At 37.5% G+C, this 15620-nt stretch overlaps 1 protein-coding gene across 3 annotated transcripts in view; it reads left to right on the top strand.

Annotated features, from left to right (window-relative positions):
* The window catches only part of PGAP1 (post-GPI attachment to proteins inositol deacylase 1), an 82154-nt gene extending 69677 nt beyond the window's left edge, over window positions 1-12477 (top strand). For all 3 annotated transcript variants that reach the window (XM_047773130.1, XM_047773132.1, XM_047773131.1), the window contains 4 exons: window positions 748-798; window positions 1325-1512; window positions 10816-10920; window positions 11995-12477. In XM_047773130.1, coding sequence (XP_047629086.1) covers window positions 748-798; window positions 1325-1512; window positions 10816-10920; window positions 11995-12133 — 483 coding nt within the window. In that variant the 3' untranslated portion in view covers window positions 12134-12477. The remainder of the gene's footprint in view (window positions 1-747; window positions 799-1324; window positions 1513-10815; window positions 10921-11994) is intronic.
* The last annotated feature ends 3143 nt before the right edge of the window (window positions 12478-15620 follow it).

The raw sequence follows: 15620 nt of genomic DNA, 5'->3' as shown, positions 1-15620 counted from the left end.
CATTGAAGAAAGGATCTAGGTTATATAACCGCATGTTCTCCACATTAATCTTATGTAGAGGCTATTGATACCAGAAGATTTTTTTTCCTGTTTTAACAAAGGTTTATTTGCATCTGCATTTAACAGTAATATATACACATTATAATCAGTTTTCAAAGAGAAGAATACGTCCATCAGAAAAAAACTATTTAGACCTACTTTAATTTCTAAATATAAATTAATTTGATTTATAAATATATTTTTATTTTTAAGTGGATATTTTAAACAACCGACAAAATAAGCAAAACTTGCTCAAATGCTTAAGCAAACTTAATAAATTCATAGATTTTCTTAGGTTCTTATAAACATTTCACCACCTTATATAATTGAGTTCAGATTTTCAAAGATATAAGATATATGTTAAACTCTTTATATTATGCTGAATATAATAAAAATGTTGACTCATACAACACTTTAAGTTGTGTTAGCAAGATGCTCTTCAAGCATAGACTCACACATACAGTGCAGAAGATAAATAGCATTATCCTGGCCCTAGCATACCTGGAAGTTTTTATTATTTTGTTTCTGTTTTTTAATCCATGGTAGCAAGCATATGTATTTATTATTTATCTTTTCCAAAAGAATGTTTTTAAATGTTTAAATGAATGTTTGTTTAGATTTTTTAAATTCCAAATTACAGTGCCTCTCAATTTCAATAAAAATGGTTATCTTTTTTGTTTCAAAATTAAAGTCATGTCTTTTTCATAGATTGTTCACCTGCAAGCCAGCCTAACAACTTTTAAAAATAGCCAGACTGTGGTAAGTTTTATTTGCAAAACTCTTCCATGTTTTTTCACTTTAGTATGAAAGAACATGCAGAAATATAAAAGTTTATTTTTTTAAAAAAGGTTAGATTTTATGGTGTTTAAAAGATGCTCTGAATTTAAATAACTTTAAGAAAAGCAATCCTAATGATTATTAAAATAGACTTAGATTGACCAAGTAAAATTGATCTTTGTCAATACTTGTTTTTGTTATTACAAATTATCTTTTAAATTTTATTTCAAGTAGTTACTTAGAGGATATAATCTCAGCAGTGGAAATAGCAAATTAAAGGAATAAAAATTTTATAACTGATAACTGCTCTAAAGTAGTTTAAAACAAGATAATTTCAATATTTTGTATCAATTTGTAATTCATCAAATTGAGGTAATTGAGGTAATTGAATATAATTCTGAGTAATTCATCAAATTGAGGTAATTGAGGTAATTGAATATAATTCTGAATAAAGTGATAAGCTTAAATTTTGCGTAACATGTTGATTTTTTACTTTATTGCTTTATAGAATCCCAAACACTCTAGAAGAAGTGAAAAAAAATCCAATCACCATAAAGACCCTGCAGTACACCCGCTCCGTTTATCTGCCAATGATGCTGAAGATAGTCTTCGTATGCACAGTACTGTGATGAACTTATTAACGTGGATTGTATTACTCAGCATGCCATCTTTAATTTATTGGTTAAAGAATCTTAGGTGCGTTTTATTTCTATAATTACAATTTATGTGATTCAAACAGAGTTCCCGTCGTGGCTCAGTGGTAATGAACCCAACTAGTATCCATGAGGATTCGGGCTCAATCCTGACCTCACTCAGTGGGTTAAGGATCTGGTATTGCCATGAGGTATGGTGTAGGTCACAGACACTGCTCAAATCCTGTGTTGCTTTGCTGTGGTGTAGGCCAGCAGCTACAGCTCTGGTTTGTCCTCTATCCTGGGAACTTCCACATACCTCAGGTGTGGCCCTAGTAATAATAATAATAATAATAATAATTTGTGTGATTCAAAGGATAAATATATGTAAGCAGAGACTTATTAAATTCTTAATTTAGTAAGTCTTCCTCAAGGAGTTTCCAGTGTGGCACAGCAGGTTAAGGATCTGTCGTTGCCACAGGCTGTGGCAAAGCTCAGAGCTGCAGCTCATACTTTTGATCCCTGGTGCAGGAACCTCCTTCCATATGCCATGGGTGTGGCCATTTAAAAAAGCAAAAGCAAGAGGAGACAAGATGGTGGAAGAGTAGGGGGACACGCTCGCCCTCTCCCACAAACACAACAGAAAAAGCACATCTACAGAATAAATGACTTGCACAGAACAGCAACCAATCACTGGCAGAGGAACCTAAACTCCAATAACGGCAAGAAGTTCGTGACATTACTAGGCAAAACAAGAGAAAAGAGGAGAGTGAGAGAAGGTGAATCCAAGCTGGACGGGCGCTCCCAAAAGGGAACTGAGGAGGAGAAAGGGATCCCGCACCCTGGAAAGTCACCTACTCTGGGGAAAGATCAAACGAACTGGAGGAATCTCCAGATGCAGAGAAGAGTGTAGCAGTAAGTTGGAGTACTGAAAAGCCAATCAAGAACCGAACGGACCATCTGAACTACGGGCACCGTCACCAAAAACTGAGACGCCTGGGTGGGGGCTGGGCACCAAGTCCTCCACTCCAAAGGTTAGTCCCCGGGAAAGGGTTGGGGGTGCGGAGCGGAGCAGAGACTGTTTGGGAGGTCTAGAAACTAGTCTGTCAAGTTTGACGGGGCAGAGACTGCCTGGGAGACTAGAAAACAAAGCTGTCGCAGAGGAAGGGAGCAATACTCTAGGGGCAGGGAAGTGGAAAGCCGTATCAGAGGGAACCTGGGAGAAGAGCCTGGTCTGCGCCCGTGCTGGGGAGGGGAGAGAAGAAGGGGTGGGTCCCCATAGAATACTCCCCACACCACAGCAAGCTTACAGGCCTGCTAGCTAGCAGAAAGCTGTGCTTCCCAGTGCATCCCCTCCCCCCACCCCCGCCACCCCCTACGCTCTTGCCGGACCTGGGGCTGCCTGCCATCCGGAAGGGCTAGCCTCAACAATTGCCTGAAGCCTACCACCTCAGGGGCTGTCCCTGCACAGGCCTGCTTGCCCTTTGGAGGGGCTACACCTCTGCAGAGCAGCACCAAACACCACCAGCCCCCGAGAAAAGGCCTGCAGCCCAGAAAAGCTAGAACAAGCCTAGCCAGGCCGTGAAAGGATCTGCCTAATTCTCAGACGGTCTTTCTGAGTCAGGCTGCCCTGGGGAGGAGCCTCTTGGGTTTTCAGTGGCCCTGCTAGCCTCCCAAGCCCTCAGGGGGTGCCGAGCTCTAGCAGATCAGCTGTATAGGACTGCCAGCTCCAGGCAGGACCCACTGCAGCCCAGAAAAACTGCAACAAGCCTGGCCAGGCCGTGAAAAGATCTGCCTAATTCTCAGATGGTCTTTCTGAGTCGGGCTGCACTGGGGAGGAGCCTCTTGGGTTGGCAGCAGCCCTGCTAGCCGCCCAAGCCCCTAGGGGGTGCCCCACTCCCGCGGAATAGCTGCTCAGCACTACCAGCCCCCCGGAGGAGCCTCTGCAGCCCAGAAAAGCTACAACAAGCTTGGCCAGACTGTGAAAAGATCTGCCTACATTCTCAGGCCGTCCTTCTGAGTTGGGCTGCCCTAGGGAAGAGCCTCTTAGGTTCTCAGTAACCCAGATAGCTGCTCCAGCCCCCAGGGGGTGCTGCACTCCTGAGGAACAACACCGCCAACCTCCTGCAAGAACCCCACAGTCTAAAAACACCACAGCCTAAAAACACCAGAGCAAGCAAGCTCTGCCTGACCAAGTGAAATCTACTACCATCGTGGTGTGGACCTCCCAGTCCTGTCTGCCCTCAGGAAGTCCTCCTTTGCTTCAAAGAAACCCTGTTAGCCCCATCAACACTCCAGAAAAGCCACACTGCCTCAAAAAAGACTGACAACAACGCCACCCCTCAGGAAACATTCCACGGCAGTGACAAGGCAAACACTGCCGGATCACGGAGAGTACAACTCCCTCAGGAGAAAGAAAACAACAAGCAAGATGAAGGAGCTGAGAAACCACCCCCAGTTAAACCAACAGGAGAACTCACCCAAAACAGTCAACAATGAAACAGACCTCTGCAGTCTGACAGACCTGGAGTTCAAAAGGAAACAGTGAAAATACTGAAGGAATTAAGAGAAGATAGGAACAGTAATGCAGATGCCCTCAGAAAGGAACTAGAACATATAAGGAGGAGCCAAGAAAAACTAGAAAATTCATTTGCAGAGATGCAAACTGAGCTAAGGGCAGTAAGAACCAGAATGAATAATGCGGAAGAACGAATCAGTGATATGGAAGATAGAATAATGGAAATCACTCAATCCGGTCAACAGACAGAAAACCAAATAAAAAAACATGAAAGCAATCTAAGAGACCTATGGGATAATATAAAGCGGGCCAATCTATGGATAATAGGAATTCCAGAAGGAGTAGAAAAAGATAAGGGAATGGAAAACATTTTTGAAGAAATTATCACTGGAAACTTCCCAAATCTAAAGGATACTGGGTTCAAGATACAGGAAGCACAGAGGGCCCCAAACAAATTGAACCCAAATAGACCCACACCAAGACACATCATAATAAAAATGGCAAAAGTTAATGATAAAGAGAGGATCCTAAAGGCAGCAAGAGAAAAGCAGAATGTTACCTACAAGGGAACCCCCATAAGATTATCAGCTGATTTCTCTACAGAAACACTACAGGCCAGGAGGGAATGGCAAGAGATATTTAAAGTGCTAAAAGGAAAAAATATGCAACCTAGAATACTCTATCCAGCAAGAATATCATTTAAAATAGAAGGGGAAATAAAATTTTTTTCCAACAAACAAAAACTAAAAGAATACAGCAACACAAAACCCAGGTTAAAAGAAATACTGAAAGGGCTTCTCTAAACCAAAAAGAAAGGAAGGAAAGGGAAGAAAAAAGAAAAAAAAAAAAAAGAAGAGGAAGAACTAGGACTGAGGAAACCACAATCAGAGAGCAGTCACTCAAATAAGCCAGCATACAGATTTAATCATGAACATGCTTCAAACAAAATAAAATTAAAAAGAAAAAAATAAAAAAGTCATCAAAACCATAAAATGTGGGCAAGGGATGTTAGGAAGTAAATAACCCTTTTGGTTTGTTTCTTTGTATGTTTCTCTTCTTACTTTTAATATAGTAATGAAGTGTTGGAACTTACAGGACCATCAGGCTAAAACACACAATTACGGGAAGGGGTTAGCATACTTAAAAAACAGGGCAACCACAAGCCAAAACCAAATATTGCATTTGCAAAAAATGAAAAAAAAAAAAAACACTCAAGCAGATAATAACAGGAGACCATCCAACCAAAAAAAAAAAAAAAAAGAAAGGAAGAATGGAGAACCATAGAATCAACTGGAACACAAGGTTCAAATGGCAATAAATAATCATCTATAAATTATCTCTTTAAATGTCAATGGACTGAATGCCCCAATCAAAAGACACAGAGTGGCTGAGTGGATAAAAAGGCAAAAACCTTCCATATGCTGCCTACAAGAAACTCACCTTAGGACAAAAGATACATATAGATTGAAAGTGAAAGGGTGGGGAAAAATATTTCACGCCAAAAGACATGACAGAAAAGCGGGAGTCACAACGCTCATATCAGACAAAATAGACTTTAAAACAAAAGACATAAAGAAAGACAAAGAAGGACACTACTTAATGATTAAGGGATCCATCCAAGGAGAGGATGTTACTATCGTCAACATATATGCCCCAAATATAGGAGCACCCAGATACATACAACAAATATTAACAGACATAAAGGGAGATGTTGATGATAATACAATCATAGTAGGAGATCTTAATACCCCCCTCACATCAATGGACAGATCCTCTAGACAGAAAACCAATAAAGCAACAGAGATCCTAAAGGAAACAATAGAAAAGTTAGACTTCATTGATATCTTCAGGACACTACATCCAAAAAAAGCAGAATACACATTCTTCTCAAATGCTCATGGAGCATTCTCAAGAATCGACCACATATTGGGACACAAAGCTAACCTCAATAAATTTAGGAGCATAGAAATTATCTCAAGCATCTTCTCTGACCACAATGCCATGAAATTAGAAATCAACCATGGGAAAAGGAAAGAGAAAAAACCTACTACATGGAGACTAAACAACATGCTACTAAAAAACCAATGGGTCAATGAGGAAATCAAGAAGGAAATTAAAAAATACCTTGAAACAAATGATAGTGAAGACACAACCTCTCAAAATCTATGGGATGCTGCGAAAGCAGTGCTCAGAGGGAAATTTTTAGCAATACAGGCCTTTCTCAAAAAAGAAGATCCCAAATTGACAACCCTCCACCTAAATGAATTAGAAAAAGAAGAACAGGGAATTCCGATCGTTGCGCAGTGGTTAACGAATCCGACTAGGAACCATGAGGTTGCAGGTTCGGTCCCTGCCCTTGCTCAGTGGGTTAATGATCCGGCGTTGCCGTGAGCTGTGGTGTAGGTTGCAGATGCGGCTCGGATCCCACGTTGCTGTGGCTCTGGCGTAGGCCGGTGGCTACAGCTCCGATTCCACCCCTAGCCTGGGAACCTCCATATACCGCGGGAGCGGCCCAAGAAATAGCAACAACAACAAAAAAAAAAAGACAAAAGACAAAAAAAAAGAAAGAAAAAGAAGAACAAAAAAGGCCTAAAGTCAGCAGAAGGAAGGAAATTATAAAGATCAAAGAAGAAATCAATAAAATTGAGACTCAAAAAACAATAGAGAAAATTAATAAAACCAAGAGCTGGTTCTTTGAAAAGGTGAACAAAATTGACAAACCCCTGGCCAGACTCACTAAAAGAGAGAAAGAACCCAAATAACCAAAATTATAAATGAAAAAGGAGAAATCACAATGGATATAGCAGAAATAAAAAAAACCATAAGAGAATACTATGAACAACTCTACGGCAACAAGTTTGACAATCTGGAAGAAATGGACAATTTTCTAGAATCTTACTGCCTGCTAAAACTGAATCAAAAAGAAACAGACCAACTGAACAAACCGATCACTAGAAATGAAATTGAAGAGGTCATAAAATCACTCCCTACAAATAAAAGTCCAGGACCAGATGGCTTCACAGGTGAATTTTATCAAACATATAAAGAGGAATTGGTGCCCATCCTCCTTAAACTCTTTCAAAAGGTTGAAGAAGAAGGAATACTCCCAAAGACATTCTATGATGCCACCATCACCCTCATTCCAAAACCAGACAGAGATACCACCAAAAAAGAAAACTATCGCCCAATATCATTGATGAATATAGATGCAAAAATTCTCAACAAAATCTTAGCCAACCGAATCCAACAACATACCAAAAAAATTATACACCATGACCAGGTTGGGTTCATCCCAGGTTCACAAGGATGGTTCAACATACGCAAATCAATCAGCATCATACACCACATTAACCAAAAAAAAAGTCAAAAATCATATGATCATCTCAATAGACGCAGAAAAAGCATTTGACAAAGTCCAACATCCATTCATGATCAAGACCCTCGCCAAAGTGGGTATAGCGGCAACATTCCTGAATATAATCAAAGCCATTTATGAGAAACCCACAGCAAATATAATCCTCAATGGGGGAAAACTGAAAGCTTTCTCACTCAAATCTGGAATAAGACAGGGATGCCCACTCTCACCACTGCTCTTCAACATCGTTTTGGAAGTCCTAGCCACAGCAATTAGACAAACAAAAGAAATAAAAGGCATCCATATAGGAAGAGAAGAGATCAAACTGTCACTGTATGCAGATGACATGATACTATACATAGAAAACCCGAAGGACTCAACCCCAAAACTCCTTGAACTGATTCATAAATTCAGCAAAGTAGCAGGATAGAAGATTCAGAAGTCAGTGGCATTTCTGTATACCAGCAATGAAATATTAGAAAAGGAATACAAAGATATAATACCTTTTAAAATTGTACCTCACAAAATCAAATACCTCGGAATACACCTGACCAAGGAGGGAAAGGACCTATATGCCAAGAACTATAAAACTTTCATCAAAGAAATCAAAGAAGATGTAAAGAAATGGAAAGATATTCCATGCTCCTGCATTGGGAAAATCAATATTGGAAAAATGGCCATACTACCCAAAGCAATCTACAGATTCAATGCAATCCCTATCAAATTACCCATGACATTTTTCACAGAACTAGAACAAACAATCCAAACATTTATATGGAACCACAAAAGACCCAGAATCGCCAAAGCAATCCTGAGAAACAAAAACCAAGCAGGAGGCATCACTCTCCCAGACTTCAAGAAATACTACAAAGCCATCAAAACAGTGTGGTACTGGTATCAAAACAGACAGACAGACCAATGGAACAGAATAGAGAATCCGGAAATAAACCCTGACACCTATGGTCAATTCATCTTTGACAAGGGAGGCAAGAGCATCAAATGGGAAAAAGAAAGCCTATTCAGCAAGCATTGCTGGGAAACCTGGACAGCTGCATGCAAAGCAATGAAACTAGAACACACCCTCACACCACGCACAAAAACAAACTCCAAATGGCTGAAAGACTTAAATATACGACAGGACACCATCAAACTCCTAGAAGAAAACATAGGCAAAACACTCTCTGACATCCACATCATGAATATTTTCTCAGGTCAGTCCCCCAAAGCAATCGAAATTAGAGCAAAAATAAACCCATGGGACCTCATCCAACTGAAAAGCTTTTGCACAGCAAAGGAAACCCAAAAGAAAACAAAAAGACAACTCTCAGAATGGGAGAAAACAGTTTCAAATGATGCAACCGACAAGGGCTTAATCTCTAGAATATATAAACAACTTATACAACCCAGCAGCAAAAAAGCCAATCAATCAATGGAAAAATGGGCAAAAGACCTGAATAGACATTTCTCCAAAGAAGATATACAGATGGCCAGCAAACACATGAAAAAATGCTCAACATCGCTGGTTACAAGAGAAATGCAAATCAAAACTACCATGAGATATCACCTCACACCAGTCAGAATGGCCATCATTAATAAGTCCACAAATAACAAGTGCTGGAGGGGCTGTGGAGAAAAGGGAACCCTCCTGCACTGTTGGTGGGAATGTCAATTGGTACAGCCACTATGGAGAACACTTTGGAGATACCTTAGAAATCTATACATAGAACTTCCATATGACCCCCCAATCCCACTCTTGGGCATCTATCCGGACAAAACTCTACTTAAAAGAGACACGTGCACCCGCATGTTCATTGCAGCACTATTCACAATAGCCAGGACATGGAAACAACCCAAATGTCCATCGACAGATGATTGGATTCGGAAGAGGTGGTCTATATACACAATGGAATACTACTCAGCCATAAAAACGAATGACATAATGCCATTTGCAGCAACATGGATGGAACTAGAGAATCTCATCCTGAGTGAAATGAGCCAGAAAGACAAAGACAAATACCATATGATATCACTTATAACTGGAATCTAATATCCAGCACAAATGAACATCTCCTCAGAAAAGAAAATCATGGACTTGGAGAAAAGACTTGTGGCTGCCTGATGGGAGGGGGAGGGAGTGGGAGGGATCGGGAGCTTGGGCTTCTTATCAGACACAACTTAGAATAGATTTACAAGGAGATCCTGCTGAATAGCATTGAGAACTTTGTCTAGATACTCATGTTGCAACAGAAGAAAGGCTGGGGGAAAAATGTAATTGTAATGTATACATGAAGGATAACTTGATCCCCTTGCTGTACAGTGAGAGAATTAAATAAAATAAATAAATAAAACACATTTAACTCAGAGAAAAATCTAAAGTTCTCTTCAACTTGGTGTCTTGTTTGCCTCAGATTACAGTGTTAACATGAGTTTATCAATGTACTCCTATTAAATGCCTCTAAAACGCAAAAATAATAAAATTAAATTAAAAAGCAAAAGCAAAAACGTCTTCGGGAACAAGAAGGTGTCACCTGAAATTTAGTTTGAATATATTCACATTTTCTTCTTTTCAATGAGAATATAAACTCTGTAAATATAAGCTTCTCCACAATTTGCCCGAAAAAGAGGGGGTTGTATTTTATTTATTTTTAACCTTCTTTGAGTCTAGAAGTACCTGAAAATGTGCTTTATTTTGCTTATTTATGGTATTCATAACGCCTAGTACTTTATGTATTTTTCAATTCATGTTCGATTTTATGTTTTCTTAAATTTGGGAAGAAGAAAAATGCTTACATTTAAAATATTAGAAATAATGAAGTGTTTTCTTTTCTAATATGTCCTTTACATTGAACTAAAATAAATGATTAGCTGTTTTACTGCTGAAAACTCATTTGCTTTGCTACCTGGTAAGTGTACTAGGTTAAACGAGAGGTTAAAAATGCCCTCCAGTATTATTTCTAGAATATCTAGTTAATGGTAAACTGTTTTTTTTTTTTTAAACCCACCTTATCCAGTTAATAGCTAACTCTTGCTGAATATAATTTTTACAAATGATTCAAAACTTTCAGATTAGCTAAATACAGGAAGTTTTTGTACTTTTTTGTTTGAAAAGTTGACAAAAAAATATAAGTTCAGTAAATTAAATCAGGTTACCAGATGTTAGTATCTTTCCTTTGTCCCTTATTTTAATAGTAATTTGTCTTATGAAAATATTATTTATGTATGACCTTTCAGGTATACACCTATTATAAAGAGAAAGTGCTTCCATATTGTGTATTTTCATTTCATTTAGTATTTTCTGAGCATAATTCTCCATATAAAACCTTCAGTGTAAAGATGATGTAGAACAAAATATATTTATCACAGATTTCTTGAACTTTAGAGCTCTTTCATATTAATATTGCTGCTTGTAATTTATTTAACTTAATTCTGATAATATAAAATGATTGGGTATGCTTTGTTGATTTAGGTTTTTATTTTTTTATTTTTTGACATAGATATTACTTTAAACTTAATCCGGATCCATGTAAACCTTTGGCATTTATCCTTATTCCAACTATGGCAGTTCTTGGGAATACTTACACTGTTTCAGTAAAATCAAGGTATAGTATTTTAATCTTTTTATCACATCTGTTCCTGGTCTTTATCATTCTTTCTTTTATATCTGAAACATGTCCCTTTGTTCCTAATTACTTGGTCTGTCCCCAAAGGTAAAGCCATAATAGTAATTATGGTTTATATGCAAATATATTTATTTTCTTAATTGTGAGTTTTGTTAGGTTATAGTGGTTTTTTTAGGTTAACTCTTAAAAGATATGGTATCTAAGGTTTGTTTGCCCAAAAGTAGTGGAAGAATGGAAGTGGGTAGTAATAGAAGTGAAGTAAGATTGGCCATGGCTTGATGGTTTTTGAAGCTGGGTGATGGGTACATATTGGATTCAGTATAACAGTGTAATACTGTTAATCTATTTGTATATATATGTTTAAAATTTTACGTAATAAAACTTTACTTTTCATTGACTGGTTGTTTGCTCTGGGAACCTTTTCAGTTGATTCTGACAATAGTTGCAGGTATTCTAAAATCAGGCAGACCCAGAGTTTAAATCTCAAGCCTTGGGTCTTAGGTAAGTTTTTTAGCCCCTCAGTCTCTCTGTTTTCAGAGTAAAAAGTTATTAGTATTTCTTGATCATATTTTTCTTTTAAAATGTTTAGTTTCTTAGCCTTTATGCTCCTGTTAGGAATTAAGGTAAGGGATGGTTCCGTTTTTATTTGGTTCAGGTTTTTTGGCTATCATTGAGTAGGTGAAAAGAAATACTCCTATCGCTATGGCTTAGTAAACATTATTGATTTTTTGGGGGGTGTCAGGTGGTTAGGCTAAATCTCTAGAAATAAAATTGCTAAATAAAAGTCTAACCTAGTATTTTTCTGTTGTTAAAATTTAAAGGACTAAACAGAACTGGTTGCTAACTAATAGAAATATTTTTTCCTTTTCTAGCCAAAATTGACTTATATTGATCATTAAAAAATTCTGGACAGTTAAATTCATTGTATGAAAAATTACTTCATCTAAAATCACTTAGAACACTATCTCAAACTTGTATAAAAGATTGAAATATTTAGGTTTTTGCTCAAAGTGTAGATTACATTATAATGTATATTTCTCTGTCTCCTTACAGTAAATTATTGAAGACGACTTCACAGTTTCCACTTCCTCTGGCTGTTGGTGTGATTGCTTTTGGGTCGGCACACTTATACAGGGTTCCATGCTTTGTCTTCATTCCTCTTTTACTCCATGCATTATGCAACTTTATGTAAGATTGGATTTGACAAGTAATGATGATATATGCCTTTAGGGCCAGTAATAAGAGGGAATGTATAGATCCTCCAATATGGACAGCAAGATCCTTTGGAAAAGACAAGTCTATTTTTACAATATTAAAAATAGGAAATTAGTTTTGTAATGCTTGAGGAAAGTAGTTGAAGCATGGTTTTGTTTGTGGTGTGACATCTGTGTACTAGTCATTTTTGAAAAATTTGTCGAAGAATGTGATGGCCACTGTCCTTGAGGACTCCTCTGCATAGCAGCTAGTCTGCCTGATTGGCCATGCCAGGGGTCTTCTCCTAAACACTCAGTAAATGTAGCATTGCTTGTGTTCTCACCTCAAGCCTTCTGTTCATTTCATCACACTTTCTTCTGAAAAGTGGGTTACTTTGTATTTGACAGTATACATATTGAAAAAAATAAGTCTTAAAAGATTAATGAAATTTACATCTGTTTGGTTTCTCAAAAATAAAATAGCCATAGTCTGTAGACAGTTTTGACAGCCACAGTGAACAGAGTAGGTATTTTGTTTTCTTACAACATGAGAAGAAAATTTTAATTCTAAGGAGACATGTTTTCTTGGTAACCAAGCAAGAATGATGAATGGAAACATAATTCAAATTCAAAATTTAGGGGAATTTTCTTATTACTTTTCAAATAAGAATCTTATTTGGTATTTTTAGTGAATATTAGGAGACTATTAAAGGGATCTGTTGCTAAATTTAAAGACAATTCTCACAGATATTTACTTACTGGCATTGGAGCAGTTCAGTTGTTCAGTCTGTACCATTATTTAGTTCATTGACCCCGTGGTTGCCAAAAGTGCCTTGGGTCATGATGGATTGTCTAAAATAGTTATGTTCCAGTGATCAGAAAAAAACTCTAGATTTGCATAATTTTTTTCTACTGTGGGGAAAAAAATCAGCATGATCAAGTGCAGTACCATATTTGATGTATAAAATTATACTATAATGGAGTAATAGTGGACAAACTGCTACCCCATTAATAAGATAAGTATAAACAATATACCTAAAAAATGGGAGGACTTAGGCCCTAGATTTAATAGTAGAGTCTTAACTTGGCAAGGTCATTACTGTTTGACAGATAAGAGAGTAATATTTCTATTTCATTTCAGATTCCAACTCAACTTTTAGCTACAAAAGAGTAGGAAGTAGATAATAGAGCTAGGTTTCTTCTCCTTAAGATACAATAAACTCAAGCTGGGTCATACCTGGGAGCTCTTCCATTAGTTATATATGCTTAAATATCCAAAACCTCTCAAGTATTGTCCTTAAGTCCCAGTAACTCCACAGCTGCACCTGTGACCTTCAATTCTTAGATGTCCTAGAGTACCAGGTTCATCTTACCTGCCATTGCATCTGGATTCCATTAGGCCTCTCAGTTGTTACTGCCTATTGGAATGTTATCCCCACTTTACTACTTGTAGAGTGTTACCTCATTTCTTCTCTCAGTTGTTCCTCAGGTCCTTGCTGTTTTGGCATCATTTGAAGAGGGTTTTGCTGTCATCTCTGAGTATCGTAAGTTTGCTTGATTCCATTGCTTTCTTTCCCATCTTCATGTGCACTATTTATATTTTCACTTACTGAGATCATTAAGGAGAAGTGATAACCTCATGGTAGACATGGCAGGCATACCAGGCTCTTGTTTGAGAGAAGTAACAAAAGGGATAAAATGCAAAATGCTTGTGTGGTTAATACTTAAATGGACAGGGAATTTATTAAATTATATACTTTCCTATGGCATACCATATACATATTTAAATAAGGACACATGTGCCTATGTTTAGCTATACAAATACTCATAAACAACTTCTGTACATTTGGTATCTTGTTTTTTCACCTCTATTATGGTGGTATTTCAAGTTACAGGTTAAGTGTGTCCTTTAACTATTTCTAAATTTGAACTTAGGTCTATGTACAGAAAGAACTTTTTAGAATTCATTAATTTGAATCTTCTACCCTATCAACAGCTATAATCACTATGTTTATATGATCTAAAATCTCCCTGTTTAGTCATTCCTACTTGTGAATAAAATGTAAAGAGTTTAAAACTCTCATTTGTGACTAGTGCATTAGCTTTTTAAAGCAGCAGACTAGGCACACTAATCATCACCAAAATATTTTCTTGTGAGTGTAGTTATAGTCAAGTCCTAAAGTCTTTTTTTATTCCAACAAAATATTTCATTTTAGGACTATAAAAAGGACTCTAATTAAACATGTTCTGAACAATAGTACTTGGGTCTTTATGTGAAACAGACAGATACACACACATTTTGACAAGGTCTTTATCAAGTCCTAATGTACTTTCAACCCAAGTAACTATCAGAGAATAAGCTGTCTGAAGATTAGCAACAACTGATGTTTCTGTCATTTGAGGAAAGGAAAGTACTGTGTCTTTAAATAATACATTATTTCTACCACTCTTACAAACTATGTTATTTGCTGGCAAAACAGCACAGGTTTATTAGCAGTGTTATTAAAAGTAAAGTTGGGAGTTCCCGTCGTGGCGCAGTGGTTAACGAATCCAACTAGGAACCATGAGGTTGCGGGTTCGGTCCCTGCCCTTGCTCAGTGGGTTAACGATCCAGCATTGCCATGAGCTGTGGTGTAGGTTGCAGACGCGGCTCGGATCCCACGTTCCTGTGGCTCTGGCGTAGGCCAGTGGCTACAGCTCCGATTGGACCCCTAGCCTGGGAACCTCCATATGCCGCGGGAGCGGCCCAAGAAATAGCAACAACAACAACAACAAAAGACCAAAAAAAAAAGTAAAATTGTTTATTGGAAGTTAAGGATTATCTAATTTAGCAAACTTCTGAGCTCTACGTTTAACAACATTTTATTTAGAATTATTTGAGGGTTTTTTGTTTTTTGTTTTTTGTTTTTTTTCTTGCCACCCCATGGCATATGGAGTTCCCAGGTCAGGGACTAGATTTGAGCCATACTAGTGGCCTAGGCCACAGCTGTGGCAATGCCAGATCCTTAACCCACCATGCCAGACCAGGTCTCAAAATTGCATCCTGGTGCTTTCAAGACACCACTGATCCCATTGCACCACAGCTGGAGCTCCTAGAATTTTTCGAGTTTTGAATAGCCTTTATACTTATAAAAATTACTCCTGGACCATATTGTTGATAACTAGATCAAATATAGTCTGGACAGGACAAACACTGAGTACTTTTAGTGTTTCTAAAGATTCTTTTGGAGTTAACTACTATTATAATTTGGAAAAGATACTGTAATAGAAATCAGGAACACTTTTTCTCTACATTTTTTACACACATTCTGGTAGCTCTTTTCTTTTGTCAGAATGAAAATATTAAAACAGTAGTCCTAAAAAAAATTTATGCCTGATTAACATTAATTTTGGGTCACTTCAACATATATTAATCATGTATTGACTAATCTTTAATTTTTTTTCATATTTTGGTGAGATAAATTCACATGTATATAATGGAGTATG

This window comes from Phacochoerus africanus, chromosome 3 (genome assembly GCF_016906955.1).
Source record: "Phacochoerus africanus isolate WHEZ1 chromosome 3, ROS_Pafr_v1, whole genome shotgun sequence".
NCBI lineage: Eukaryota > Metazoa > Chordata > Mammalia > Artiodactyla > Suidae > Phacochoerus > Phacochoerus africanus.
The sequence above is the reverse complement of the archived record's forward strand: the minus strand, read 5'-3'. Positions and strand labels throughout refer to the sequence as shown.